Source organism: Apiospora hydei (assembly GCF_038363865.1).
Source record: "Apiospora hydei strain CBS 114990 chromosome Unknown utg000006l_segment0_segment0, whole genome shotgun sequence".
Lineage (NCBI taxonomy): Eukaryota > Fungi > Ascomycota > Sordariomycetes > Amphisphaeriales > Apiosporaceae > Apiospora > Apiospora hydei.
The window spans coordinates 4,018,523-4,044,581 of NW_027117365.1; the positions used below are offsets into that span (position 1 = coordinate 4,018,523).

The 26,059-nt window shown below is 52.2% G+C and overlaps 7 protein-coding genes across 7 annotated transcripts; 3 read left to right on the forward strand and 4 right to left on the reverse strand.

The window, feature by feature from the left end:
• Window positions 1–5,431: 5,431 nt before the first annotated feature.
• On the forward strand, window positions 5,432–6,862 carry PG997_008491 (uncharacterized protein; the record flags this gene model as incomplete). Its single annotated transcript, XM_066812806.1, has 3 exons — window positions 5,432–5,567; window positions 5,725–5,868; window positions 5,943–6,862. The coding sequence occupies 3 exons, from the start codon at window positions 5,432–5,434 to the stop codon at window positions 6,860–6,862; spliced, it is 1,200 nt and encodes a 399-aa protein (XP_066668148.1).
• Window positions 6,863–10,966: 4,104 nt separating this feature from the next.
• PG997_008492 (uncharacterized protein) lies at window positions 10,967–11,905 on the reverse strand (the record flags this gene model as incomplete). Its single annotated transcript, XM_066812807.1, has 3 exons — window positions 10,967–11,376; window positions 11,469–11,694; window positions 11,738–11,905. 3 exons carry the CDS (start codon window positions 11,903–11,905, stop codon window positions 10,967–10,969), a joined length of 804 nt encoding a protein of 267 aa, XP_066668149.1.
• Window positions 11,906–13,024: 1,119 nt separating this feature from the next.
• Window positions 13,025–14,171, forward strand: PG997_008493 (uncharacterized protein; the record flags this gene model as incomplete). Its single annotated transcript, XM_066812808.1, has 2 exons — window positions 13,025–13,029; window positions 13,253–14,171. The coding sequence occupies 2 exons, from the start codon at window positions 13,025–13,027 to the stop codon at window positions 14,169–14,171; spliced, it is 924 nt and encodes a 307-aa protein (XP_066668150.1).
• A 1,170-nt stretch (window positions 14,172–15,341) lies between these two features.
• PG997_008494 (Cullin 1) lies at window positions 15,342–17,869 on the reverse strand (the record flags this gene model as incomplete). Its single annotated transcript, XM_066812809.1, has 5 exons — window positions 15,342–15,530; window positions 15,587–17,472; window positions 17,526–17,602; window positions 17,661–17,677; window positions 17,738–17,869. 5 exons carry the CDS (start codon window positions 17,867–17,869, stop codon window positions 15,342–15,344), a joined length of 2,301 nt encoding a protein of 766 aa, XP_066668151.1.
• A 1,598-nt stretch (window positions 17,870–19,467) lies between these two features.
• On the reverse strand, window positions 19,468–19,964 carry PG997_008495 (endoribonuclease L-PSP; the record flags this gene model as incomplete). The annotated part of the gene is made up of 2 exons (XM_066812810.1): window positions 19,468–19,795; window positions 19,861–19,964. 2 exons carry the CDS (start codon window positions 19,962–19,964, stop codon window positions 19,468–19,470), a joined length of 432 nt encoding a protein of 143 aa, XP_066668152.1.
• Window positions 19,965–20,484: 520 nt separating this feature from the next.
• Window positions 20,485–22,525, reverse strand: PG997_008496 (uncharacterized protein; the record flags this gene model as incomplete). The annotated part of the gene is made up of 2 exons (XM_066812811.1): window positions 20,485–22,068; window positions 22,130–22,525. 2 exons carry the CDS (start codon window positions 22,523–22,525, stop codon window positions 20,485–20,487), a joined length of 1,980 nt encoding a protein of 659 aa, XP_066668153.1.
• Window positions 22,526–23,608: 1,083 nt separating this feature from the next.
• Window positions 23,609–25,878, forward strand: PG997_008497 (uncharacterized protein; the record flags this gene model as incomplete). Its single annotated transcript, XM_066812812.1, is given in 6 exon segments — window positions 23,609–24,236; window positions 24,313–24,369; window positions 24,425–24,610; window positions 24,661–24,937; window positions 24,954–25,036; window positions 25,088–25,878. The coding sequence occupies 6 exon segments, from the start codon at window positions 23,609–23,611 to the stop codon at window positions 25,876–25,878; spliced, it is 2,022 nt and encodes a 673-aa protein (XP_066668154.1).
• Window positions 25,879–26,059: the final 181 nt, after the last annotated feature.

The following is a 26,059-nucleotide window of genomic DNA, read 5'->3' on the forward strand; positions in this document are numbered from 1 at the left end:
CATCAATGCTGGATGGTCATTCTTTCCCACCGAGAAACGGCTTGATAAGTAAGATAGGGGCATATAGCAGGAAGTTTATGAGCAGTCTTGCCTGTTCTGCCAGCTCGTCTGTTGGTACCCCCAGAGATTTGAATCTGTTCTTAGGGTCCTTTTGTATATAGTAGAGCGCGGACGATGTACAGAGAGATGGGTACTCCACTGGAGGTTCGATTTCTTCGAGGCCCGTCCACGCTTCCAGCATATATAGGGGGAGGGATTGTTGATTTGAGCTTGGCGAGTCATACAGTGATCTACCATATGTTATCCAGTTCAGTCAAAGTTGCCAAAGGACAAGTTAGCTACCAGGTTTCATTGATATCTGACAGTCAAGACTTTGGTGGTGGGATAGGAGCACGACTATTAAATTCCTCTCATCCACATGACATATCCTCGTATCTAATGTGGTTATGGACAATAAACTGATATGGAAAGCAGGCTATTATTGGAAAGAAACATACAATTTATTATATAGCTCTTCGAAGCATCACATAAGCCTGAGTGTGTCCATCATGACTTGCCCGACACTGACGATATGCTACATTATGAACGCATCACGCATGAGCCTTTGGATTTGAAGTCAATGTGTTGGATCAGAAGAAGACCTGAACTATGTCGAATTAAATGGCCAGTAGAGCCGAATTGGCCCATGATTCAGACAGAGTTGGGCCAAATTGTGTCTACTTACTTATTGACACTTGGCAGCAGGAGATACCATGGTGGCTTCTGGATCAAAGTGCTATTGTGTATACGTCCTCATCCAGGTACACCCACTCGGTAAACTGTTTGGGTCTCTCCCTTCTGTGGTGTAGAGAAGGCACCTAAGGTAGGCCCAGCAACAGGGTTCATGATGTTGTAAGAATGGAACATATCATCATTTTCGGAATCGCCTCTGAGCTTATACCTGCTTTGATGCTTCAGATGACCATTGTTCACCACTCGAAACCGCCAGAGAACTCTTATGTTCCCAGCCAACGATGATGCCAATGGCGGGAACTCGAGCACCTCAACGAACCATAGCAACCCCCCTTTCGAGAACTTGCCCATCCAGGAGAAATATTGCACCTTCTCTTCTATCAAGGCTCACACGCCATGTTCCTGCTCATTTCCCTTGGCCCTAATTCGCGATATCAACCTCGATATTGTCCTCACCTGACAATCCATGTTAGTGTTGCCTGGGGCAGAGAGGCTGGCTCGGTAGATGTGGGTTTGATCTAGAAGAAGCAGACGAATGGGGTTGTTACGACTAACAACCAAGATCAACCAGATTAAACGTATGCTCGTGGTAGACCACGTTTAATGTTTCCCAAAGCATGCGGAATAGCTGAGCAGGACCTTGAGTAGCAAGGGCTATGCTCACAAGGAGAGATATACCGCCTCCCGATTTCTCTGTCTCCCATCGGCCCTCGTCCTAATTTTTGGCACATGTTCTGGTGAAGTGCCCTATTAAGAGTGGCAGTTGAGTCGCGCCGTGGTGACTCTTGACTGGCATCTTGTGTCTTTGAATTCACCATCCAAGTGTACCAGTACATGCAGAGTTACGCGCTAGGTAGCATCTCTCTCACTAATGGCCCAACTAGAACGAGTCGGTCCATGGCTAACCAGGGCCTCGCTTTGGATATTCGTCAAATCGCCACATCAAAACCCCGAGGACGCGCAATTGAGTTTGGTATTCGGTAGATGCGACGAGATCGACATCTTAAAGCAACGCCCTTCTTTTGTGGCCAGGGCTAGGGGCATCTTTGCGATTTCATGCAAATGCTGGAGGCTGGTAGAATTGGACGAGTCTCTCACGTCCCGGGCAAATTCCTGCTATTGCCAACGTCTTGAGTTTTATGGGGTACGTAGATGTCACTAATCGCGAGACAGCGGGTTTGCTTACCTACCTCTTCGCCGATGTCTGATAAACACATGTCAGCCATGGTCCCATAACATATCAGCGGCTAGAAGGGTCTGGGTCAGAGAGGTGGCGGGCAACTGAGGAAAATGCCCTGTGGGTATAAGGGTAGAGTCAGCCTATGTTGCGGAACAGGCGTGAAGGTGTTGGTATACCGGGAGATCTATAACACCACATCAGCAAATACCCCGACAGCCAGGCTCGCATTCAGTTAGTAGAAAGACGCTGATTATCCTGCCGCCTGGAGGGCAGACTCGAGGTGTAACCCAGTAAGCAAGTGTTATACATGATAGCAATAACACGACCTCAGAGCCATCTTGGAAGCAATTGTACAATAATCTTGCGCGTTGCTGGGGAAGCGGTCGCTTGGAAAGGATTGCGTCGTCATACAAAGGTTTGGAGCTCCAGCCGGGTTTCGCTTTTGGGTCTGACTCGGCAGACGTCCCTCAGTAAAGATCAGATGGCAGGCAGGCAGGTTTGACCCGGGTTCCCCGCGTCTGTTTGAACCGGCCCAATCTTGTCCGTGAATCGTGGGGTCGGTCCAGACCGAAACAGCCACAGTCATAAACCCAAAACAGCAGGCACTCGATGCCTACACAATCCAAGGAGAGCACTTGAGAAGTGGTGGATGCATAGAATATAATAATAGGATAGGATAGGTATACGCATGTATCTCAGATACATATATATGCACTACCTGTCATTGACCTTACTGTCCATGCCTGACGCAGACATTTCGTTAAATATATGCCCAAAGCGCTTGTGGTAGACAAGGATGATGCTGGCTGGTCCTGGTTATTCCCCGTCTCCATTGTACTAGGTGGTAGTAGTCCCGCCCGTACACGCTGAAGCCAGGTCGAGCGGGTCAATCTATCAATCGATGATCTCGTCTCCCTGCTCCCTACATCCCTACATCCCTCCATGCCCCTGGTACATTTATCCATAGGTCTTCTTAGGACCGTTGCTATTTGTGGATAGGGCAAACTCGAGATGTCCACGCCCAGCCTAGCCCTTCAGCTCGAATACCCGGGATAATTCGTACCTCATCCTTCTTATAGTTCAGCGACATCTGCATAGAACCTAGGCTAACCATAAGTATCTCCCACAAGCCGAATGAGCAGCGAGCCTTGCATCGCTCTGTTGGCTGATACATGCGGCATCATTCCCGCCGCCTTGGTTCTGGTTCAGTTCTGGCTGAGATACGGCTGCAACTTCCGTGCTGACCCGCCCGCCCGCACCTACCTACCTACCTACCTACACACCCTGTGGCACCGGCTTGATCAATACTTATCCATTCCGGAAACTTGCTGGCGATCGTATCGTAGTACTTTTTGTCATTCTTCTTTGCGAAGGAGCATTGCATGATTGCTTGACGGGTTTGGACACATTCATTGACGTGTACATCGGCCAATGCAAGAAATAGAGCTGGATCGTAATATTACCCGATTAGGACCCAGCCGTATTTGTTCAAGTCACCAGCCAGACGGCTTGGTGCGTGTGTCATTCAACCGGACCTTGTTCTAGGTAAAGCCTGGGGTGGGAGTTGGTTCTGACAAGACATATACCGACATACCATTTGGGTCAGTGTCGGTGCATCGGCTTTTGTCCCAGTGGTAGGTTCAACTGTGGGAAACAATTCCTGCTCCATGGCCCATTGACTTTCTCGTCTGTTACAATGCAAGAGACCACTCATAGCTATATCTCTATTTGCATGTGTTGCACAGCAACCCACCACCTCAATAATTCTCGTCCTGTTATATGGCCTTCATGGAAAAGCCTCTTGCACGCTATATCTTCGCGAACTGTCTACCGGCGCCACAGCTAGGCCGGCTTATCAAGTACTGCATTCAACCTTGAGGACCCCTGCCCACCTAGCGACCTGATGTAGCGGTACCTGTCTGCGCTCAATACGAACTCCCAGCCCGGCCAAGAGATATACCCCCACCTGCAGACGTCTGATCCATGCCATCCCAGGCCATCCCAGGCCATCCCAGGCCATCCCATCCACACCATACCTTCCCTTCGTGGCTTTCCGGCTGCATGGCACCAGCGACGGCTCCAGGGGACTGGGATGTGCCCATCAATCAATGGCCGGGTCCGCTTGCTGCAGCTCCTACGCCGTGGCATCATCGTAGGCTTCTCCGTTCTATGAGGACCCGTGCTATTCCTACTTGGGCTCACCATACCGTACATAATACAACATTACGACATGTACATTGGCTCTCTTCAGCTGTGTCAGCAGACAATCAGTTGGATCGATCTCTCGTTCCTCGACCCCAAACAAGGAAGTATTGGCCATTGCTTGCCCTTTGCCTGTCGAGCAAGACTGGGTAAGTAGGTAGGTAGGTAGGTAGGTAGGTAGGTAGGTAGGTAGGTAGGTAGGTAGGTAGGTAGGTAGGTAGGTAGGTAGGTAGGTAGGTAGGTAGGTAGGTAGGTCGTAGGCAGAGAGGCCTGGTAAGAATGAAGCATGTCGTCCGTCAGCGGGTTTCCTCCCTCCCCCATCCATCCATCCATCTACTTGCTTGTCTCCATACACGGGGCCCAAGACCATGTGGTATCTCTGACTGCATACGAGGCCCCCAACAACCCGGCTTCTCTGTGTTATCTATCCTGATCGAATTTTTATCACGTCCACCACGCCCGCTACGCACTATTGGTGCAACTCTCTGCGCTGTCCTAGTCCGGGATACAGAACGCCACCAAGCCATTGTATTTTTGTGCTTCACAAGCTTGAGACGCTTGGCCCGCTCTTCCCTCAGGTCTTCTCGAATTTACACATAAGGAAGACGCTCGCACTGCTCCCTTGGAACTCCCAGCAGCGATTGCCCCAACCTGTTCGCTCGTTCAATCCCGTCCACTCGAGTCCACTCGACCTGGCAGGCAAAGTCAACAACAACAGCCTGGACCCAAGCATTCATCCCCGCTCGTTCTCATTGCTCATCGTATCCCATCTAGTCCGAGTCCACAGCATACCTACTTATCTGCGCATCTATCATCTCCCCCAGGATAACACCCATCTGCTGGTTGGACACTACCGATGATTGTTATGCTCATCCGCAGTCCGTGGGCCCGCACAGATTCCATCATTCCTCGTCCTGACGATCTGTCCGAGTGCCCCGCCTGGCTCGTGAAAGGGCGTGGGTTCTACTAAAGTAGCGAAATCCTACTAGTCTACCCGTCGATATCTGGAACCTCCTAGCTTGAGAGCGTATTGTTATTCGGCCCGCGGCTAGTACAGATATATGGCATCTCGGTCGCTTCTCTGAGCTTTCCCTGCCAATTGCATGACTTTTGGCTTGTCATCTCATCCTCAGTCTACCCCTTGTCTGTCGAACCTCGGTGACTGTACTCGTCAACGCTTTATCGCAACACCGTCAGGTTGTGCTTGGTCTACTCTAGCCGCAGATCGGTACCTCAGCCTGTCGCTTATACCGATTGCGGCACGGCCGTCATCTTGGGAATTCCCGCCAGCAGGGTTTCGACTTATTGTGCGAGAAGATGTTTTCCATCATCAAGAGAGGACGGCAGCAAGCCAAGGACCACAGTGCCAAGGTGGCTGAGAAAACCAAGGATGAAGAGACGAAGAAGCCTTACAAACATGTGCCTACTCACGCTGCACTCGATGCTATGGCTGGTACGCCTTCTAGTTGGAGAGATGAGGAGCGCCCAAGGATCTTGGAGCAACATCGCCGGAGAAGTGCCATGGGAACCAATCTTGTCCATACGCAAGGCTACCCTCGAGATAGCACTTCTATGTCATACGTCTCCTATTCGTCTACATACAACTATAGCTACAGCGGCGCGCCAGCCCTCCGGCCTCAAAGCGAGTCACGACTTGACTATTACAGCTACCGGGGTAGCCTCAAGGGAAAAGAGCCCGAATGGATCCCCCGATGATGCCGGGCGTCGCAATCCCGATGACCCCATCCGGGAGAGTGAGTGCACTATCTAGCAGAGGTCAGGACCGATCCCAGAACTTAAGTCACAACATAACTAATAGGCCGTCTAGGTACTGCTAAAGCCAGCAGCTCTAGTGCCTCGGTTGGCTCTGAAGATGGCCTCGAGATGAGTCCCGGGAAACCAGGCACTACAGCCAGTCCTCACGTCCCGCCAGCCAGCTCGTTTAGCAGGCCTATCCCATCTCGAACCAATTCGTCTGACAGTGGCAATCTCCATCACTTGCACCCAGCTCACCAAAGGAAGACATCCGGATCTGACAGATACTATCCTCCGTCAGCTAGGAGCACCCAGTTCACAGCACCCCAACCAATAGATCCACGCACAATCCGCAATGATCCATCGATACCCCCGGTTCCATCTCTTCCCGCACTTAATTTCGATCAGACATTTAACCACGCGGCCGCGGCTCACTCGGACTCAAAGTCAGCATCGTCGGTATCATCTTTTTCCTCGGCTCGTAATTCCGGGTCGGTTCGCAACTCCGCATCTACAGCGCCAAGTTCTATTTTGTCAAAAGCGAACCAGAACTCGACATCCTCATTCGCCTCGTTACATCCCAGACCCACAGACTCTGTTCCCGCTACGTCCCAACCTCAGCAAGCCGCTCAGGCTGAGCCTGTGTCGCCCGTAGAGACGAGGCAACCACGGTCAGAGCAAGTTTCCAAGCCGGGCAGAAGACGACTATCGAAATCACGTCGACCAAGCGAGACGGAGATTGACACGCATCAATGGAATCAGGTGGCTCCTGCTTCTGCGATACCGAGTATCGATGCAGGAGTCACTGCGGTCAAGCCCATGGCCCGGACAGATTCTGAGCATGGGGGCAAAAAGGTGTTCATGCCAAAAATTACCCGGCGTCTCAGTAAAACCCAGCAAGAGATGCCTAGCTCCGAGATGCCACAGGCGGCTCCGAAGAAGAATCGTTGGGCATTCCTGGGCATGAAGAGAAACCCGGCAGCGACAACTTGAGTACGAAACATGTGGCTATTTGGTAGGAGCCACCTCCTTCGTCACTATTGTTCCATGCACATTGCATTTTCAAATCTGTACAAAACATCATACATCTCTTTGGGGCTGGCGATTCACAACATTCGAGAAGATTGACATATGAAGGATAAACAAAAGGGTGGACACGTTGCCGCATTATCATTGCTGCCATCTTCATGCCCCAAGGTTGGGCTCCGTGAAAAGATGCCGCGAGGCTCTTCTTTTCAGATACAATTTTCTAATCCCGTACCTCATTGGCCTGTTTGAATTATTGGGTTGCGCACTTCACATCTGGAAGGCACTGCCAATGGTGTTCTGGGGATTCTTCCTGGTGGGCGTGCAGAGCCAGGGTATGGTCACCCGTGGGAAAGCGGTTAGGCCTGTTGTTATTTCCTATGGGTATCACGAGTACATAATACGGCTTGGGAATATCAAGCCCGGCGGTTTCAAGATTTCAACATGACTGTCTTCGAGCCATGGACTTTGTCTTCCTGTTTGGAGCGCGCTTTCCTACCTGTCCGAACTTGTTGTCACACAGCAGAAGATACACCTTATCTCCTGCTGCCGGCACCCGGCGAACAAGCATTGCCAGCCAGATGGAAATGACATGCCTGCATACGTCGTGCATACGCACACAGTACATACATACGTACACACATGGAGTTATCCCGGTGGACCCCACTTTCTTTCAAACGGTCATGGGAATAGTATCAGCCTGAATCCGCACACCCCCACGGCACCGGGCAGCCTGCAGCAGGAGGAGATAGAGATAACGGCGAAGGAAAGACATTTGGTTTTCGGAGGCTTGCAGGCTCCAGCTGACACATACATAACGTCGGCCGGTCCAGACTGGGGGCTCTCTGGCTTCCACAGATCGTCATCAGACGTTATGGATAACTGACACATGACAAGTGATATATGTATATATGTGTTTCATATATATAGTAAGAAGAGACATATCCTGGTGTTTTCTCCTCTTTGCGGCGTCATGGGTAGTGGTGGTCAGCGAACCTGCGGCTTATCCCGCAGGTTTCGAATGTAAGCGTGGCCAGAGTCTCAAGGCTCAAAGGGGGAGGAGGTAGGGAGGTGTGGATGGTGAAGAAGTAAGAAATACGTTATCGGTGTAGGCAGTAGCAGGTAGGCCATGGCCTACCAACCAGCCAACCAAAGTCTGATATGGAGTGTCAAACACGGTCGAAAACAAGTTTGTGACAGAAGACGGAGAGCGAATCAAATCAAAGAAGCGACCTTTTGAGGCTGAGAGGGCATGCCCTCCCCCCTGCTCCTCATGACTGTTAACGCCGCTGCTGGCCAACCCACCCGCTTGCCACCGACTACATGTAACCACTGCAGATCACTCCTCCCCCGGCAGCTCGTATTGATGACTGTTGCATGCGAGACATACGTGGACGGGTTTTCGTCTCGGGCACATGTAGATAGGGGACCAAGCATGCAAGATAAGTGGAAGGAAACGCAGGAAACTTGCAGTTCTCTCCGGCCTTCTGTCCCGGCTCGGGCTGTTACGAGGGGCCCGGTCAGCGAAAGGCAAGGAACTCGAAGCGACCAGCGACCTTTCGCCAAGGCCAATTGGCCAACGTTCTGGATTATGCTTACACGCATTGCTTTCCCAGCTAGACCTCGCTTGCTTTACCTCAGTAAATGCCCACCCGGCCGCCTGCGATACAACTGCATAGTGGGCATGGAGCTCCTGCGGCCCTATTGATTATGAACATATCTGTCTGGTGTTCATAGCTGATAACTGATTGAGTGGCTTGATACATGACTTTTCTTTTTCTCTTCTTTGCGGCTATTATTGGCTCATGATCTTATCACCAGGTAGGTTACCCCAGGAAAAAAAAGCAAGCGGAAGCACGTTATCCTCGCCCCGTCCGGAATGCATTGTCGGGCTTTTCGGGCGATACAATGTATTTTCCTCGGAGAAGGGTGGCGGTCATTCTGGACGATGGTGACCAATCGCGCGCCCAACTTTTCACACACACACACACACGGGAAGGAACAGCAGCAGTAGCAATGGCTGCATCTACAATCCGTTTCACGTCATCGCGGCCGGCCACGTCCAAAGCGGAAGGGAAAACTTGGCATTTGCTGCACCTGAGCACAAATGTCAATGCCAGGGATAGAGAGAAAGTGGACACGCGGCTGAGTGTAGCATGCATCGATCTATTGAACTCGCGACCGGTCTAACCCTCATGCACAGCACGCAGCGAGATTACTAGCAGCATGGCTAGACAGGCAAGGTTCACCGCCAGCAACGTCTTAGATGCAGTAGCCAGAAGTAAAACTTGCTATAAGTCAGACTCTTGCTACGATACTCCTTTGGTCCAGGCACAGGTTGGTCTCGAGGTCATGGACTCGCGCAAGATATCTCTTATTTGATCAGCTCCAACTTGGCCGGCCACCTCTTAGTCATCCCGAAAGCCTTCCGAGTGTGCCATCATCAATATATACTGCTTAGGCGAAGTAAGCACCTTTACTTGATGGAGGTGTTGGGTAGTAATTACCTATCTATACATTGCCTGCCCATCCGCGTCCACGCACACACACCACACACCCAGCTGAAAAGTCTTCCGGATTGACAGGCACGCCTACCTAAACGGGCAACATCGTTGTAAACAAACGTTCCCGTGCCGCTGCTAAGAAACCGAGTTTCATACACCCCGGTTTGATCGCCAAACAGCCAGGCAGAAGGACGGACGATGCTGAATGTACTGCTACCTAGGCACATGTACCCACAGGCTGATCGACAGACCGGGGAAATGTCCGTGGGGGCCAGTGGGTGGCGAGTAGGGAGTATGCACGACGCCATGCATATATGAAATATATATATATATATATACCTACGCATCATGGTCAGCCGAGCACATGTTGGCCAGGGCTTGACAATCTTCTCATGCACGCATGGCTGTTTTAAGCAGCGAAGGGGGTCTACCAGTTGTGGCTGGCCTTCGAGGCGCTCATCGTCAGCTTCCATCGGGCAAATGTGGCTGCCCAAGCCAACTTCATCAACAAGGTGACGGATATCATCGAGCATGCGATGCCGTGCTTCCACCTGCCGCCATGGGCACCACCAAGTCAATGGGAGACTGCAAGGACGGGCACGGGCACGGATGGCAACGGGCCAGGGAACAGTGGGCTACATCAGCTCTTGCCATGATTTCATTTTTCTCAAAATGGTCTACGCCATGGGAGGCAATACAATCCAACAGTTGCGCTATCAGCTTCAAGAGGGAAGGCAGGCATTGTGCTCAACGCCTTTCTGCGAACTTATCAGTTGTTAGGCAGGACCCTTTCTCTGTTTCCGACTCTTCCAAAAGGGGAGACAGCGTCGTTGAATTGGCTTCAACTTTCGGTCGGGGTTTTCCCCAAGGACTCTGCCTTGCAAAGAGAAACCCTTAGGTACGAAGTCTCGCCCCTAACTCAGGACGGAAGTCGGCGTAGGAAAGCTGGAGGCTGTCTCATAGTGAAGATCGCCGTTTATGAAAACGTCCATGTGAGTGAGTGGACAAGAGAGACCAGGAAAAGACATGGCACATATGCTGAAGGTTTGTCAATTATAACACATTGTTATCGACTCTTCAGATCATTCACCATCGACAGAAGGGAGTGCTCACGACCGTGGATCATCTATTGCTCCGAATGATAATTTCTACCCCTATTGACGCCGGTTCCGCTCTCACATAATCACCCAATTCATAGAAATGCCAGATTATTCCCCATTACTTCATTTTCCTTTGAGTAGCCAATACGAGGAGGCCAGAATGCAATGCGAGCCCATCGTTATAAACCCTTTCTGAAACATGAAACCCGTATATAAATGGGGTTTGTACATCTATTGTAAATCGTAATACGTGCGTGAATACCGGGAAAAATCTATGATGCCAGTTGAATCATTTACAGGTCGTGATTGTACATTTCGTGCGTGTTCGGATGCGTGATGAATATGGGTCCTCGCCGTAATGAGCCCCAGGCTGTGGTAACGGGGATGGAGCCATCCCTGAGAGACCCAAACATTGCCATGTTTTGGTACGTGCTTGTGCTGAATGGCGGCCTTTTGCGCCTCATCACTCACTCGTCCTTGGGTTTCGTCTCCGAGGTAGCCTGTTGCTGTGATTTCGCTACTTTTTCCTCCTCTTCTTTTTGGATGGCGTGCTGGACCTGCCACATGGCGCGCTCGACCTCGACCTCCAGCTCGGGGACATTCATTCCTTTGGCGAGCGCCTGCTCGTTGGTCCGTGACAACAGCATGACCTCCTTCTCCGGGAGTGGCCTCTCGCTGGTTGACTGTTGGGTCGACTTCTCCGCATCTTCACTTGAATGTGGCAGAGTAGCGGGGTATATCTTGTTCAGTATTGGTGAAGGGGTCAACGCCAATAGATTGTTCGATAATAGGAACTCGAGATGTTTTCCTCCGGCCAGCGCACGCCAGTGTGACCACGCGCGGTAGACGAGGTAGAAGAAGGGAAGATTTGGTATCACTGTCCACACAGAGCGCAGGTATTAGTCATCATCACGGCCACTTGTATATGTCCCAGCGCAGCGCAGCGCACCAACGGCAAGAGGTACTGACCTGGCACAAGTGCGAAGGGTATAGTAATGGGCATGCCGACCAGACACCAGATCAAATTCTTCTTGTGTAACGCTTCCCGCTCGGTGCCCAGTGTCTTGAGGACGGCGGTGGCCTTATGGGCGGGTATGACGGTGTCGGGGAAGACGAGCTCGACCCTGTCTTGGCCCTTGAGCTCTTCATCGCGGCGGCGGGCAGACAGCGGCGGGACGCTCTTCAGCCCCCATTCCTCGTAGGGGGATGCGTCGCAGGGCGTGGTTGCCGTAGTCGACGATCTTGCGCTGCCATCCGGACTCTTTCTTTTCCCAATTTGCCCAAAGGGTGGCGGCGCGCGCGGTGACGTTGTCGACTATCGTCTTTTGCTTGGCGGACTGGACATTGAAGCGCTCGCAGTACAGCAGGGTGCGGCGGGTCGATATCGGGAGGAGGTAGAGCCTCATGGTTTTCTGTTTCCTGGTTCGGGTCGAAGTATATATATGGCTCAAGTGACAGAAGATAGAGAACCTTCTGGTGAGAGCCGCAGTCTGCAGAAGAGGGCTATTAAAGAGCGGGCGGGCTGGGTGACGGCCTTGATGGCGGCTTACAAAATTTATGGGAAACGCACGTCAATGCAAGCAAGCCTGGTGGATTGACGTAAGTAACCAGCTCGAAACACACTACGACAGCAGCCAGCATTCGGCCAGTAGCAGGCGCACGTTTTTAGTGGGAAGAAGCTTGTTGGGGGAGTTCCCACTTCAATGTGAAGCATCAAGGACAGGACTAAGACAGGACCGTCTCCCTGCAACTTCCTGACTCACTCGCTCACTGGCAGGGAGGAGGGAGGGGCACATCCGAACATGTCCCATCGCGAGCCATCTGAGATTTGCATGTCCACCCCAGCCCCAGGCAGGCCCAGACTGACCCTCCCCCAATACGGCCCCAAGCAGCCAAGGCAGCTCCAAGCTGCCGACGGATGGTGACGTCGGGGCCCGTCCCCACTGAAAGTCGTTCGAGCTGACACCCTGGCTCCGAAGCCAGCTGCGGCTGCACAAACATTGAAAATCCAATCCTTGGACGGATCGCCTCGATACTGTATCTTTCATTACCCGTCCAACGCTGCATGCTTATTCTGTGGGCTGTTAAGCGCCGCTTCAGCACAACTGCGGCGCGCCGACCTCTCTCATTAAACCCATGGCTCACAGTCACACTGCTAACCAGCTCACTTACTTTTACTCCCTCACTCAACTTAACTTACTTACTAGGCCCTTCTGCTCTGCTGGCTGAATCCAGGCTCGAAAAAATCCAATCCCCAGCCCGCCGCCAACTTATCTCCAGTCTCTCTCGTCTCTCATTTTATTACGTTCGGTCTTTTTTCTTGCCCACCCGCCACCAGTACTGCTAATCTTAACCGTAACCCGTCTGTCTGTCGCTCGTTCTGTTCAATCGACGACCCCCTGAGGCCCCAACTGCCAATGATGCTCAATTGAACAAAAACACACGATTCTTGGGAATAACGATGGGATTGCGTCGCCACGCCACCTCGACTATTAACCACCCATAACGACAAGGGGGAAGAAAGCATGAGGTGTTGGATATTTTGTGTTCGATGACGACAGACGACTGCTACCAAAGTACCCACAACATACGCCTCTCCTATTTCGCTGCCACAACATTGACTACCTAATATTGTTCCACCTCAACACGCTGTCGCCGTAGCAGCGGCAGCAGCAGTCGTCGCCCCCTCGCCGCTGCCGACAACGACGACATTATGGTCCCCCCACCGGTCCGATCCGTTCCCCCGTGGGTAGACACGCGAGGACCACCCCCGGCGTCCGAGTCCCTAGCCCCATCCGCCCACCACCGCGGCGCAACACCGAAGGCCCAACGACCGGGGGCCCGACGCGCCCAGGACAAGTCCGCCGCGTCTCACGCGACGGCTACGAGCAATGGGTTGACCCCGAGGACCTGCGCAAGTTCCGGCGGCCCGTCTTCATGCGGAAACGCGCCGACCGCCCGGGACGCAAATGGGACCACCTCCGCTCCAGCGAGCCCTTCATCATGGGCTCTGGCTACCGCCCGCCCAACGTCGACCCCTACGAGAAGTGGCGCGACTTCATCGACTCGACGCGACGCTATAACGGCTGCGCCGACCGGCCCACGCACTTCATCACCCCGGACCAGCTCGAGGCCCAGTACCCGGGCCTGAACAACCCGCTCGTCACCAAGACGCCCCCGCCCGCCTCGCAGCGGCGCAAGACCCTGGCCTTCCGCCTCAAGAGGATGATTCTGCTCAGCCCCCTGCTGCCGCCCATCGTACGCCTCATCGCGCTCAGCATGTCGCTCGGCTCTCTGGGCTTGGCGACGGAGCTCCTCAGGAAAGACGAGCTTAACCCGCTCCGAAGCCAGGCTGTCGCTTCTATCGTGATCGACTCCCTAGCCATTCCCTACATCCTCTACATGATGTACGACGAGTTCACGGGACTGCCGCTGGGCCTCAGGTCCGCCGTCGAAAAAGCATCTCTTACGCTCATCGACGTACTCTTCATCATACTCAAAGCCGTCTCCACGGCGCTCGCTCTACAAACCAGAGGATTGCACTATAATGATATCTCCTGGAATAACTATAGTTCGTATCTAGGACTATTAGTTTGTGCCGTGGTCGCCTGGATCTTCACTTTCGTTATCATGCTATTCCGGCTCGTGGATCGGCTGAAAGGAATCGATTAGTGGGCAGAAACGGAATGAGAAGACGTTAAATCCAGACGAACACCAGAGATGGTCGTCTAATTGTAATTTGGAGGGGCAATCGAACTGTACAGCAAAAGCCCCCATTCACGTGTTTTTGGCCCGCCTATCAGCTGGTGGTCAGACGTCAGAGACAGACAGAGAGGGAGAGAAACTGCCTCCTTCAGATCGGGCCAAAAAGGGAGAACGGGCGGGAAATGGGTCTTAGGTCACACATACTATACCACCGGCGTTACTTGCACAGGTTTGGCGTATTCGGAGTTTTCCAGTGGGCAAACATCAACATAACAGGGCCGGGGGAGCGTTGGGTGTAAACGGCTGGGTAAAGGATCACGTAGCATCTGTTATTCTACACTATAAACTTAAATATACTGTATGCATACACAAATTGGACGTGTTGATGCCGAATCTTGAAAATATTTACGAGCCACCCCTATTTAGCCTATCTTGCTTCTCTCAACCTTCGAATAGGGGTATCTCGTGTATCCGAAACCCAAGCATGAAATTTTGGCACCAGGGCTAATGCAAGTGAAAGGACGGTTGCCCATATGCACAGAAGACTGCTGTGTAAAGTGCATAGGTTGATGTTGTTATGACTTATGTGTTAGAGGTACATGAAACACCAACAAGCTGAGTCCAGGGACAAATGGATGGGGTGGGAAATCATTTACTATCATGTCAAGATGTATTGACCAAGAATTGGTTTCATTGCGACTGCTATTCATTATGCTCTGCCTAGCATCTAGGAGAAGTACAGGCGACACCTTGGGCGTCAGCAGCTTGTATCTGCTTAGTTAGATACTGCTCTTGCCCATGTCTCCCGCTTGTGCCTCGCTCATTCATACTTCGCCGGAGCGTCGCCGTTCTGGTCAGGTCTTTCCAGTCGAGATGAATTCTATCTGTAAGTTCTGCCTGTTTGCACCATCTCGGTGTATAGCCTTCTGTCGCACGCAAGACCAGCCAGAGCGCCAAGTACGCTTAGTGAATCCACCTAACCGCTGCTGATACCAAGAACCTATGCCTCGGGAACCACCGTAAGGGCCCCTGGGTGCACCATGCGAGAGGCATGTTGATGAATATTCATACAATTCGTGCGGGCCAACGTCAAGAGTCAGCCCAGAGCGTGTGGTTTGTCTATCATAAGAATGGCCTTTATGCGAGATATCCAAGCTCATCGTCATCAAGGCGCTCGAGGTACTCCTTGTCGAGTAGGATCTCGATGCACTTCTTGATATCACCAACCTTGGGAACGAAACGTCCCTTGATTTGCGAGATTGTTTCACCCACCAGCACATTGTGCTTCATCTTCTTTCGTGCCTTCATGATCCGGACAATGGCGGACTAGAAAATATGGGTTAGTATCTTCACTTTATCAGGATTATAGGTATGTCACTTACTTGTAAGACCAGCTTGCGGTCCTCCTCAATCGTCTTGTTGGTCTCAACTTCTTCTTGCTTGGCTTCCGACTTGGTGCCAATGTTGAGGTTGATGCGGATCTTCTTGTTCTTGAAGTCGTAGTTTAGATGGTAGGTCTGGCCTGCGCCCGGCTTCGCCGAGTCGGGCTTCTGAAGGAGGACTTTGGCCTTCACAAGGATACCAAGAGCACCATCGAGAGCATCTGGCGTCAGTTGTGTTATGGATGCAATATCCTCGTAGCTGTGCACATCCTTGTCGTTGAACAGGAGTAGAATGGCCATTTGGTAGACGCTGACCTGGAATGTATAGGGCGTCTTCTGGCTCTTGCAGTAGCCAGTCTTGACCTCACCCTTGCAAAGCTGCCACAGCCATGTCAGCTTGCGTCCGTCGTGCTTGTTCTTGTAGAATCTGGTGAATCTGTTCAGGTCGTCTTGGACCTCTGCAGGCGGGTTGAAGGTCGTGTTGGGCGGGGCCAAGGGCCAGAAACTGGTTCCAAGGATGGAGTACGTTGAGTCAAGAGGCTGCTTCTCACTCAACTGCTTCGAGTGGTCCTTGAAGCCCTGGTTTAGGTCCTTGGAGATTTGCATGTCCTGGAACATGCGCTGCAGTTTGTTGGTGTACTCGAAACCACATGCCTCCTTCAGCTTGCTGATCATGCTGGTCTCGGCGTCGTCAGAAGTAGAGGTGCTGTGGACAAGACGTCTGGCCAACATCCTGGAGTAAAACTTCTGGAAAACGTCCTTGTCCTCGATGTACTTGAACACGGTCATGATCTGTGTCAAGACTGCGTCCAGGTCGGACTCCTCGACACCACTGCCACTCTTGCGCAGCAACACATCGGTATACTTGGCGAGAAGTTCGGGCGACCTATTGGAACCCGCCTTGCAAATCTCGTTGCGGTTGACAAACTCGCGACATGCGTTATCAAGAGATCTGGTGAACTCGGGCTCGTCATTAAAGGCACGCTTCACCAAGCCCTGGTATTGTGTGTGCACACCCAGCAGTGCATCGACGTAGACCTTGGGCTCCAGCTTCTCGGCATCGGAGGCCACCTTGCTGACGGCTGCTAGACCAGCGTTGCGGACATGAGTCTCGAATTTCTGCCTCAGTGGATCTAGTCCGTCTGGTATCCTGTTGAGAAGGTTGTACATCCGCTTCATGTCATCCTCCCGGTTGTTATCGAGGAGGATCTGGAATTCGTCGCGGAGGAGAGTTGAGTGATCTGCGATTAGGGCCTTGTTGCAAGCCTTCTTGAGAGGGGTTGCGATGTCCTGGTGCAGGTACATGCGGACACGCTCTTCCTCCTCATTAAGTCGGGACTCTGCCTTCTTCATGTACTCAACCACACTGTTCTCAGCAACAAACTGGGTGGACTCGGCAGCGTAGAATTCGGAGGTGGCCTCCAGGAAGGGGCGCTCGAAGTGGTATCGGTACACATCGAGGGTCGACTTCGAGCTGTCGTGCTCATCAAGGCCTAGAGACACAAAAGAATCGACGACTTGCTTGATCTGGCCGTGCTCGATCGTCTCGCCGTTTCTTTGCTTCTCTACCAGCATCAGCACAGCTGACATAACCTTCTCAGACACCTTCTCAAAGAGCTGAGTGCGCCACTGCACAAGATGAAGCGTGTATACGTCATGCGTGCCCTTTTTGCCCTCGTCCATCTCTCTCTTGACCCAATGGCGGTTAAGGTAGCGGAATAAGTGGTGGATGTACTTCGCGGCGGTCGTGTATCGATCCCATTCTCGGATATAGAAGGTGAGCAGGGCCTCTTCCGCGTGGGCCTTGGACTGCTCTAGAAGGTCGGCCAGATGGTCGTTCAGGTAATCGATTAGTTTCTTGTACAGGTCCTCACCCAGAAGATGTGCTTTGCTATTGTTAGAGACATGATATTGATTATGGGTGGGAGGGAGATCGTACCTCCTCGATGAGCAGCTCCCGAACCAGCTTGCGACAGGCCGACAGCTTTTTGCGACGTGCAGAAGTTGTGCACAGCACTGTTGCCTCGTCAGTACCATTCCAAAGAGCCAGCCCGTGATGTTAACTTGGACTCACGTGTAAATACCCATGTACTAAATGACGTCAGTCAGCATAGTCCGAAAGAGACTCGGAGGCAGAAGAGGGTAACTTACGGTTCCCATGTCCATACCATCTTGTAGGTTGATCATGATTTTGGAGATGCCAGCCTGGAGGTACTCCCAGGTCGCGCCGATGTCCTCCCGGTTGGGTGCCGGAGGCATCATGACGGTAGCTGCGCGCGACATGGTGACGGTTGACCGGCCTAAGCTGTCAGAAGCTGTGCTGTGCGTAGGCGGTTCAAGCTCAGCCGAGGGGATCGGAAGCAGATGGCGTTACGGCTGTTGAGGTTGGCGATTGTTTCAGGAAGGGCGAAGTCAGCTGCACACTAAGCAATCAGTTGTTGTCGCGGATGCAACAGAAGCACACAAGCAAGAGACAGAGACTGGCCCAAGAAGGTTCACAGGAGCGCTGGGCAAGAGGGGAATAAAAAGCAGAGGAAAGGTAGGAAGGAAAATGAGGAACGGGCAGAGTTGGTGCCTGTAGCAGAATGGAGGGGGTGTCGCGATGCCTGGTGAGGATGAAAGTGTATTGACGTGGGGACCTTACCTTTGTCGGACTTACGTGAACGATGAACTGAATGACCTGGCAGGCAGGCAGCCCTTCTGCTACCTGAAATAAGCGGTACCCAGCCGACCGGTGGTAAGTCGAGGTCGCAACAAGGCCAAGCCAGAAGTAGGGCTTCAATGTTCTGTCGAATGATGAAGAAGGCCTCGGCGAAGCCAAACAAGGTCAAGAAAGAGATACTCGATACGAGTTGTTGGTTAATGAAGGTTGTCACTGTCAAGGCGACAATTTCCAAGCTGAGGTGGTGCTTGCAGCTCGAAGAAGAGAAAGCAGCGGCCGCTTGTCGATGAAGGTTGGCAATCGCCGAGTGACTGGCGGGAGTGGGTGGATGGGTGGGAAAAGGCAAGGGCAGGCAGTCACGAATGTTCAGGTTGCTTTGGTTGGTGGGTTCCAGGACTTATTACTGCACTCACTGGACTCTCTGGCAGACCAGACTCTCAGTGCTCAAAGGCCACGGCCGCCCCACCTGTGGCAGGCACCAATCAAGTCCCTGCCGCGCGCACAGACCATTCAGCTTCAGCCTTGTAACTTGAACCCCCATTCCATTAGTCGGGTGTCAACCAGAAGGAACATCAATTGAAGTGGAAGCCTCTCGCAAGGTACGATGCCATGCGGCTCACCTGGTAATGAACATGAGCTCACCTTGTCCCCAGCCACCAGCAAAACTTTAAAAGAGGTCATTGTGATCACGAAACACGTTCTTTTGAAGCGTGTCAAGGCTTGCATGTCAATAGGTATCATTATCATGCACGGCCCCCACAATGGCTATCGAGACTCTAGGTACTGCACCTAGATGCGCACTACTCTGCTGATGACTACAATCAGCTCATCTGTGACCTTGAGCCGACGCTTCTGTTGGAAATTGCCCTCACCTCTCAACCCTACCTGACCTAGGGATGCGTCTACGTTCGGACATTAGACAGCTTGCATCCAGAATTTCGGCTGCTATCAATAATGAAATAGAGAATAATACGTGGTAATGTGTTCCCAGTTATAGAATGACATCAAGTATCAAAGGCCAGACTGCAGTGGTGGTGTTTACGACAAAATACCAGGCGGACGAGTGAGTTTCAGACTAGAACACATTTGACACCCGAGTAATTGCTCAAGTTCTCAAGGATGAATGATATGAGTGATTATTCTCGAGCATTCTAGCTCCTTGTACCAGACTGGCATGCATTTCCATTCCAAGGAGCGTGAGCCGTGCCGAACAAAAATGCTACTGCGGCGGAGCATCCCCAGCACCGGTAGTAGTAGTCTCGCCACCAGCCGAACCCTTCCTCGCCGTGACCTCAATCTCCACCTTCATGGCCTCCTCCATGAGCCCCGCGACGATCATGGTGGCCGCCGGCCGGGCGCTGCCGAGGTACCTCTGCAGAACGTCCCAGCACTTGGGAAAGTCGGCGCGGTCCGGGAATATGTACCGAACCCGGACGACCTCGTCCATGGTGCTGCCGGCCTCGGCAAGCGCGAACGCGATGTTCTTCAGGCATTGCTCTGCCTGTTCTGCAGGATCCGGGGAGATCGCCCCGGACTTGTAATCGTAACTAATGGACCGTGAGTGAGTACTGCATTCAAGCTTTATGGGCACTAAGGATTTGAGAACACGCACCCAGTGCAACCCGAAACGAATACCCACTCCCCTGTTACCACGGCACGCGAGTATCCGATTTGGGCCTCGAAGGCTGAACCGGAACTAATCAGTTTTCGCCCCATGTTGTCTTTGAAATAATAGTATGTGCGATGCAATAGAGCACGTTGGCTTTTTGGGAAAGGCTCTAGGTCGAACACTCGATGCGTGGCAACTACTTGTAAGCCTTTACCAATTACACATTGTCAAATCACTGGAAAGTGAGTCACGCAGGTCTCCTATATCTTCTCCTAGTGCGGCGCCAGCTTAGCTTAATCCGTTTTGGGGGGTCCCTGTTCCCGATAGAAGGGACCGATATCTTGTGGAGCTTCAGCTGAGCATGGCATCTCGTAAGTATCCTTTTAGTCTGTTCTGCCTACATATCATCCTAACTTTGGGCATGCTGCAAGCATACATCTAGCGACATGCTTCCAGTTCGTGCTCCGACCGGCTACGTCCGTTGCATGTATGTGACCCCGAAATTCCCGGTGACAAGAAGCGGGTATTCCTAACGACCCCTGAACCCATATTCCATCTAGACACTCCTGGTCTACAACCTCGAGTATATCTATCTCGACCAAAGATTACAACCAGCCAGGTAGATCCTTAAGGTTTGTTCTTCTGCTTGTACTGAACAAATCTGGACAGATTCATGGTTGTCTCTTCGGCGCGCGTCCGAAGCTCAGTCTGGGCTCTCTTGTCAACCTTCTTCGAAGCGGCTTTGATTTTGGGGATAGCCTCCTCGAAATGTTTCAGGAAGCCAATCTGCCAAAACACTTCCTTGTCGCAGGCATATGACTCATCAGCGTAGATGTCAAATAGCTGATTGAGCGCCTCCACACCATCGGCAGGCGGTGTTGACTCGGGCAGACCGGCAACAACAGTAAGGAGGAAAACACCAATCTCGCGGTTCAGCTCGATGGGCGCCGGGTCAAGCGCCAATTGGCCCAGGACGCCCAAACACTTGACTCCGAGGCTTTGGAACGGGTCTTCCTCGTCCTCGACTGGCAAGTTCTTGGACGCATGATACAGAGAGATGAACTTTTGGTGTTCACCGCCGAGCAACGGTGTTTCTTGGCGCAGTGAACGCGCAATGGCCCACGCGAGACTGGTGACAATGGTTGCGAGCCCAACGTCGGATGTGTCGCTTGCCAGAACATATGCTACGGTTTCCTTCCAGATTATCTGGGCAATAGGCGACCAAGCTTTCTGAATAGCAGCGTTTGAATCTTCGCTGAAGTCGAGGCATGATACTGTCCAGGCTATGTTGTTTAGTGCGGTGAGTGCATGTGTACGGATAAGTGAGGTTGTCTCTTCCGTGCTTTGGGTTGAGTGTGCTGTCTTGATGATTTGGGGTATCGCCTTGTGCATGAGTAGCTTCAGTGTTGGTAGGTCATCGATGCCAGAAACCTCGTCGAGACCGTCGTCTGCGCCTGTGACCAGGCCCATATCCGCTTCGATCTCGTCATCATCCATCCCATCCTCTTCGCCCTCGCCGTCTTCGTCGTTATCATTATCGTCGTCGCCGTCGTCAGCGTCCATGTCCATATCGCCGTCCTTTGCATCCACACCCGGAGCATCATCGATTTCTGCCCTCTCTCCTTTCTCAAGGGACTCTTGTATGCTGGTGCCAATCGATGCAATTATTTCCAGAGCCAGTTGCAGAATTTCAACAGTATCGTTTTCACCGGTACCATTTGTCTGGTTTCCTTGCGGGGATTCAAGTGCGTCGCTGAGAGCGGGTATCAGAGTAGCGTCGGTGGACTTTTCTCTGCCAGGGTTTGCATCGTCCCATTGCATTGTCGAGAAGATGTTGTGCAAGATTCCACAGGCCAGAACAGCACGCAAGCTTCTGCCAGACTTGTACATGAGCAACTGCTTGAAGCACTTGGTCTGATCATCTCCAAGAATTCGCTCGACAAACTGGCGATTATCCTCCGAGAGCGTCATCATGCAGGACAAAGCGCCGTTCACGACGTCGTTGGTTGCGGCATCACACGACATGAGCGTGAACAAGAACTTCACTGCAGCATCGTTTCCTGATATTGCCACCAGGATGTCATCCTGGGCTTCTGCGAGACCAATCAGGATAACACAAAGAGCCTCGGCAATGTTCCACATTAGGGTCTGCTCGGCCTTAGAAGCCTTGTTGAAGTTGGCAATGTTAGGACCGGTCAAGGTCTCAGTTATCTAGAGTTGTGTGTTAGTACCTGCACTGTAGACAACTGAATTCATAGAATTTTAAACATACCTTTTGGGCTGCATGCTCAATAGCTGTCAATACATCCACGCGGAATAGGTGGACACAGAAATCCGCCTCTTCCTTTTGGGTGAGAAGCTTGAGGATTTCCCAGCCGGCGGCACGGCTTTCCAAGCTTGCATCGGTCAAGGTCTCGGTGAGGACAATGTGGACGACTTGTTCTCGCAAGAGCAGCTTCCGGCACTTGGTGTCCTGGATGATGTTGGCAATGGCGCCGGCAGCTTCAGTCCGCTTGGCGGGCTCAGCGCTTTGCAGGCTCTTGACGACTGGCAAGATGCTGCTCTCTCTCAGGGCGGCCAATTCTGGGTCTGTCGGCGGCTTGACGGGTTTAGCGATCGGGTCAGACCGCTGGCCCCCCTTGCCCCTGTTTCGCCTTGACTTTCCCATGATGCTCTGACGGAGTAGGTAGTGGCCCTTGGTGTCGCTTATGAGGGTCTGATGGGGTATGTCTGCTGCGGTCAAACCAAGCAGCTGTCTGGATGCTCTTTGTAGAAGATTGTCAAATCTCTGCCCAAAAAATTGATCAAGATCCCTTCAGGTCGATCCAGTCTCAAATTTTTGATCTCTTTCCAACCGTTTATTATCATCAGCCCTGTACGGTGATCGGTTCTAACGGTTGGTGACGAGAGTGGGGTCTTTGGGCCTCCAGGTCCAGTGGTGGGTGGTTCACTCCATCTGCAGGGTCCTGGACTCCTGGGGCCTCACGGGAAACAACTGGATTGTACTTACTGGAGACAGACGCATCAGTCCAGCACTTGAGGCTCTACCTACATGGAGTACATCAATGGTAGCTACAGTCCAACGCATGTTTCTAATCCAAGCTGGCCTAAGCAATCACCTGCAACCAGCCATGTTCAACTGATCATGGCTGTTCAATTGAGTTATAGAGTTGGTTGAGATAATCCAAACACCAACATTACCTACATAAGTTGAACGATTGCCTTACTCCAGCGCGGAAGAATTTCTGGGCTTGTATCTGTACTGATACATCAAAACTCCGGTTACAGGGGCTACATGTGGTTTTGAGGATCTCCATAGCGCAAGCAAGCACGCACACCTAGCACTGACTAGCACTGACAGGGAGTCGAGTCCATTTTAAGGTATCACAGCTCAATGTAATCTGGCCAGGGTCGGGCAGACGAACCGCCAAGTTCCTACTTACGTAGCAATCACCTTTCATGTAACCTACAACTTCGTACCTTCTTTATACCCAGCACACCCCCAATTGACGAGTTCAACCTAACGGTTCCCATACTCCTTCATGCACCCAAGTGTACGAACATCGACCTAAATCGAGAAAGCTCCTACTGGCGCAATAGCTACGACTCGAGCCGCCGCGAACCGCCGCTGACACGCCGCCATTGTACCCAAACAGCTATGATTTGCCCATCAGTCCGATGTCAATAATTCAGTGTTTCCCAAGACAATAAGACCTTTCGTCTGCCTCCCCCGAAAGACTCTCTGCGAGCAATGTCTTTGTGGGGGAATATGCGCGGCTTCTTCCTCAGCGACGACGAACTTGGGAAGAAGGACGACGATCACAAGCATGCGCCTCGAAATGGCAACTTGCGCCAACAAACCTGGGCTCCTGCCCGTGTGCCGCCGAGGCGATTCTTGAAGCGCATACTTCTCGTCTTTGGAGCCGCCATCCTCACCTACCTATTTATACATAATATCCCGACCGACATTGGCCCAAGGCAGTCGCTCCGTCCGTCGTACGGCCAGGCTGCCCCTCCAGGCTATCCAGTCCGCGGACGCCCTCCGCCGAATGCGAGCCCGAAACAGATCTCAGAAGAGGAATCGGTGTCATCCCACGAACCGCCACAAAGAACCTACAATGCGCCGCCGAAGTTCCTCGAGTTGGCAGCGACACTTCGTGCTATCGGTGCGACTCGTGGGTCATTGCTGGTAAACAGAAATGTGCTGTTTGCCGCGTCAAGCCTGAAGAGTGCCGCGGCGCTTCTTCCGGTGGCTTGCCAGATGGGGACGGAATTGAGGAATTATGTCCACTTTGCCCTGATGAGTCGAAACGAGATTTCTACAGACAACCTGCTGAAGCTGAATGGCATTGATGAAAGCTGCCACATCATAATGCATGGTACTGCACCCAATTCATGTTATAGCTATATGTTGAGCCTCAAAACCGCTGACCCCTATGCAAGATGCCCGTCCAGAACATGCCCAAATCTCGACTGACGACCGAATGGAATCCAGCGTCTTTCGAGCTTTCTGTAAGTCGCAAGCTTGCGAATGATCGCGCATTGATTCTAATCAAGGCCGGCACAGATCACATACACACATACATGCACCCTCAAGCTATCTTCATTGATGCCAGCGAGCAAGAGGAGCGCTTTTTTCGACAAGGTGCTAGAGCACAAGCCAAGGCGTCTGGCAATACCCTGGTCGAGTTGCCGGTCGATTCTGCGAAGGATCTGATGTGGTTGACTAAGCTGGATAGCTCTTCGCTGCATAGTAAGAGATCCTGCTGTTCCCAATCGTACCAGTTGCTAAATCTCCCTTAGTGTGGGATAAAATCCACATAGATATTCTGGTTCATGCTATCCCAGGAGCATCCGGCAGTCTTATCAGGCTGCTGAGGTCCTTGAGCAGGACTGATTTTGCCGCCGGCACGATCCCTCACCTGACCATCGAACTGCCACACGATATTGACCCCCCTACGAAACGGTTCCTGGAGACATTCAAGTGGCCTCCGGCGCATGTTTACAACCCGAACAACGCACGGTATCTGTCGCTTAGGCATCGGATCCCACACCAGCGGATGACGGAAGAAGAAAGCTCGTTCCGTTTCCTCGAGTCATTCTGGCCAGCTGACCCCCCACACGTCTCATATCCTGGTCCTCTCTCCACAGGTCGAGCTCTCGCCCCAGTTCTTCCATTGTGAGTGATCGTCATTCCGGTTTGAGAGTCTTCATACTGATACGCCTCCAGATCTGCGATATACCCTTATGGAGTATAGATATTCGACCGCTTCCATTGTGCAGAATTGGGGTGCGCGCTTACTTGGCATCAGCTTAGAGCAGCCGCTAAAGATGATTGGGGGCAACGCCAAATTTGTTTCTCCTTCCGTTGATAAATCAGGTGCGAACAGTGACTCGACATCATTCATCTGGCAAGCACCCACCAGCAGTGCAATGCTTTTTCTTGGCGCAAGGTGGATAGAATTACACGACTTCGTCTCGAGGACTCTCGAAGCCCGAGACAGCCTGGATCACACTCCGGCGCTCTTGTCGGAAAAGCTGGTCAGCACGGAGCACCCCTCTTGGCTAGAGTACGCCCTGAAATTGTCTCGGCTGCGAGGATACTGGACAGTATACCCGGGAGAGAAAACCGCAAAGAATCTGGCGACCGTCCACAGGGAATTACATCATTTGCCTGAAGAGTATGCAGATGTGGAGCCGAAAGACCCGGCACTGGCTGATGATGCATCCGAGGCTGAGATTGATGCGGCTATAGAGAAGTACAAAGGTGGAGTAGAAATCACCTTGGCGCCCCCTGTATCGCTGCTGCAAAGCTTGCCACACGACGGCGTGCTATCCTCGTTTGCAAACTTACCATTGTTGTCGTGGGACGGCCAGAGGACGGATGTCCAAGGTATAGATGCCCATGCTCTCGAATATTCCTCCGTGTTCAAGAAGGTGGTGGGAAAATGTGTAGGAAAGGCGGCCGAGAAAGAAGTAGTCAGCCTTTCGACAGAGGATCTGTTCTGCGAGACAGATTAGGCGTGGTATGGCATATTATATTGGGTAATGCAGTGTCATTACTTGGGGAGTTATCAGAGAGACCGGCCAAACTGGCCGAGAGAGCGTCTGGGGCGCTTACTTGGGGATTGGCCTTATATACCCGGATTGTCGGGAGAGAATCCAAGCGTTTATTTCTGTCAAACTGAGGCCTCCGACTTGG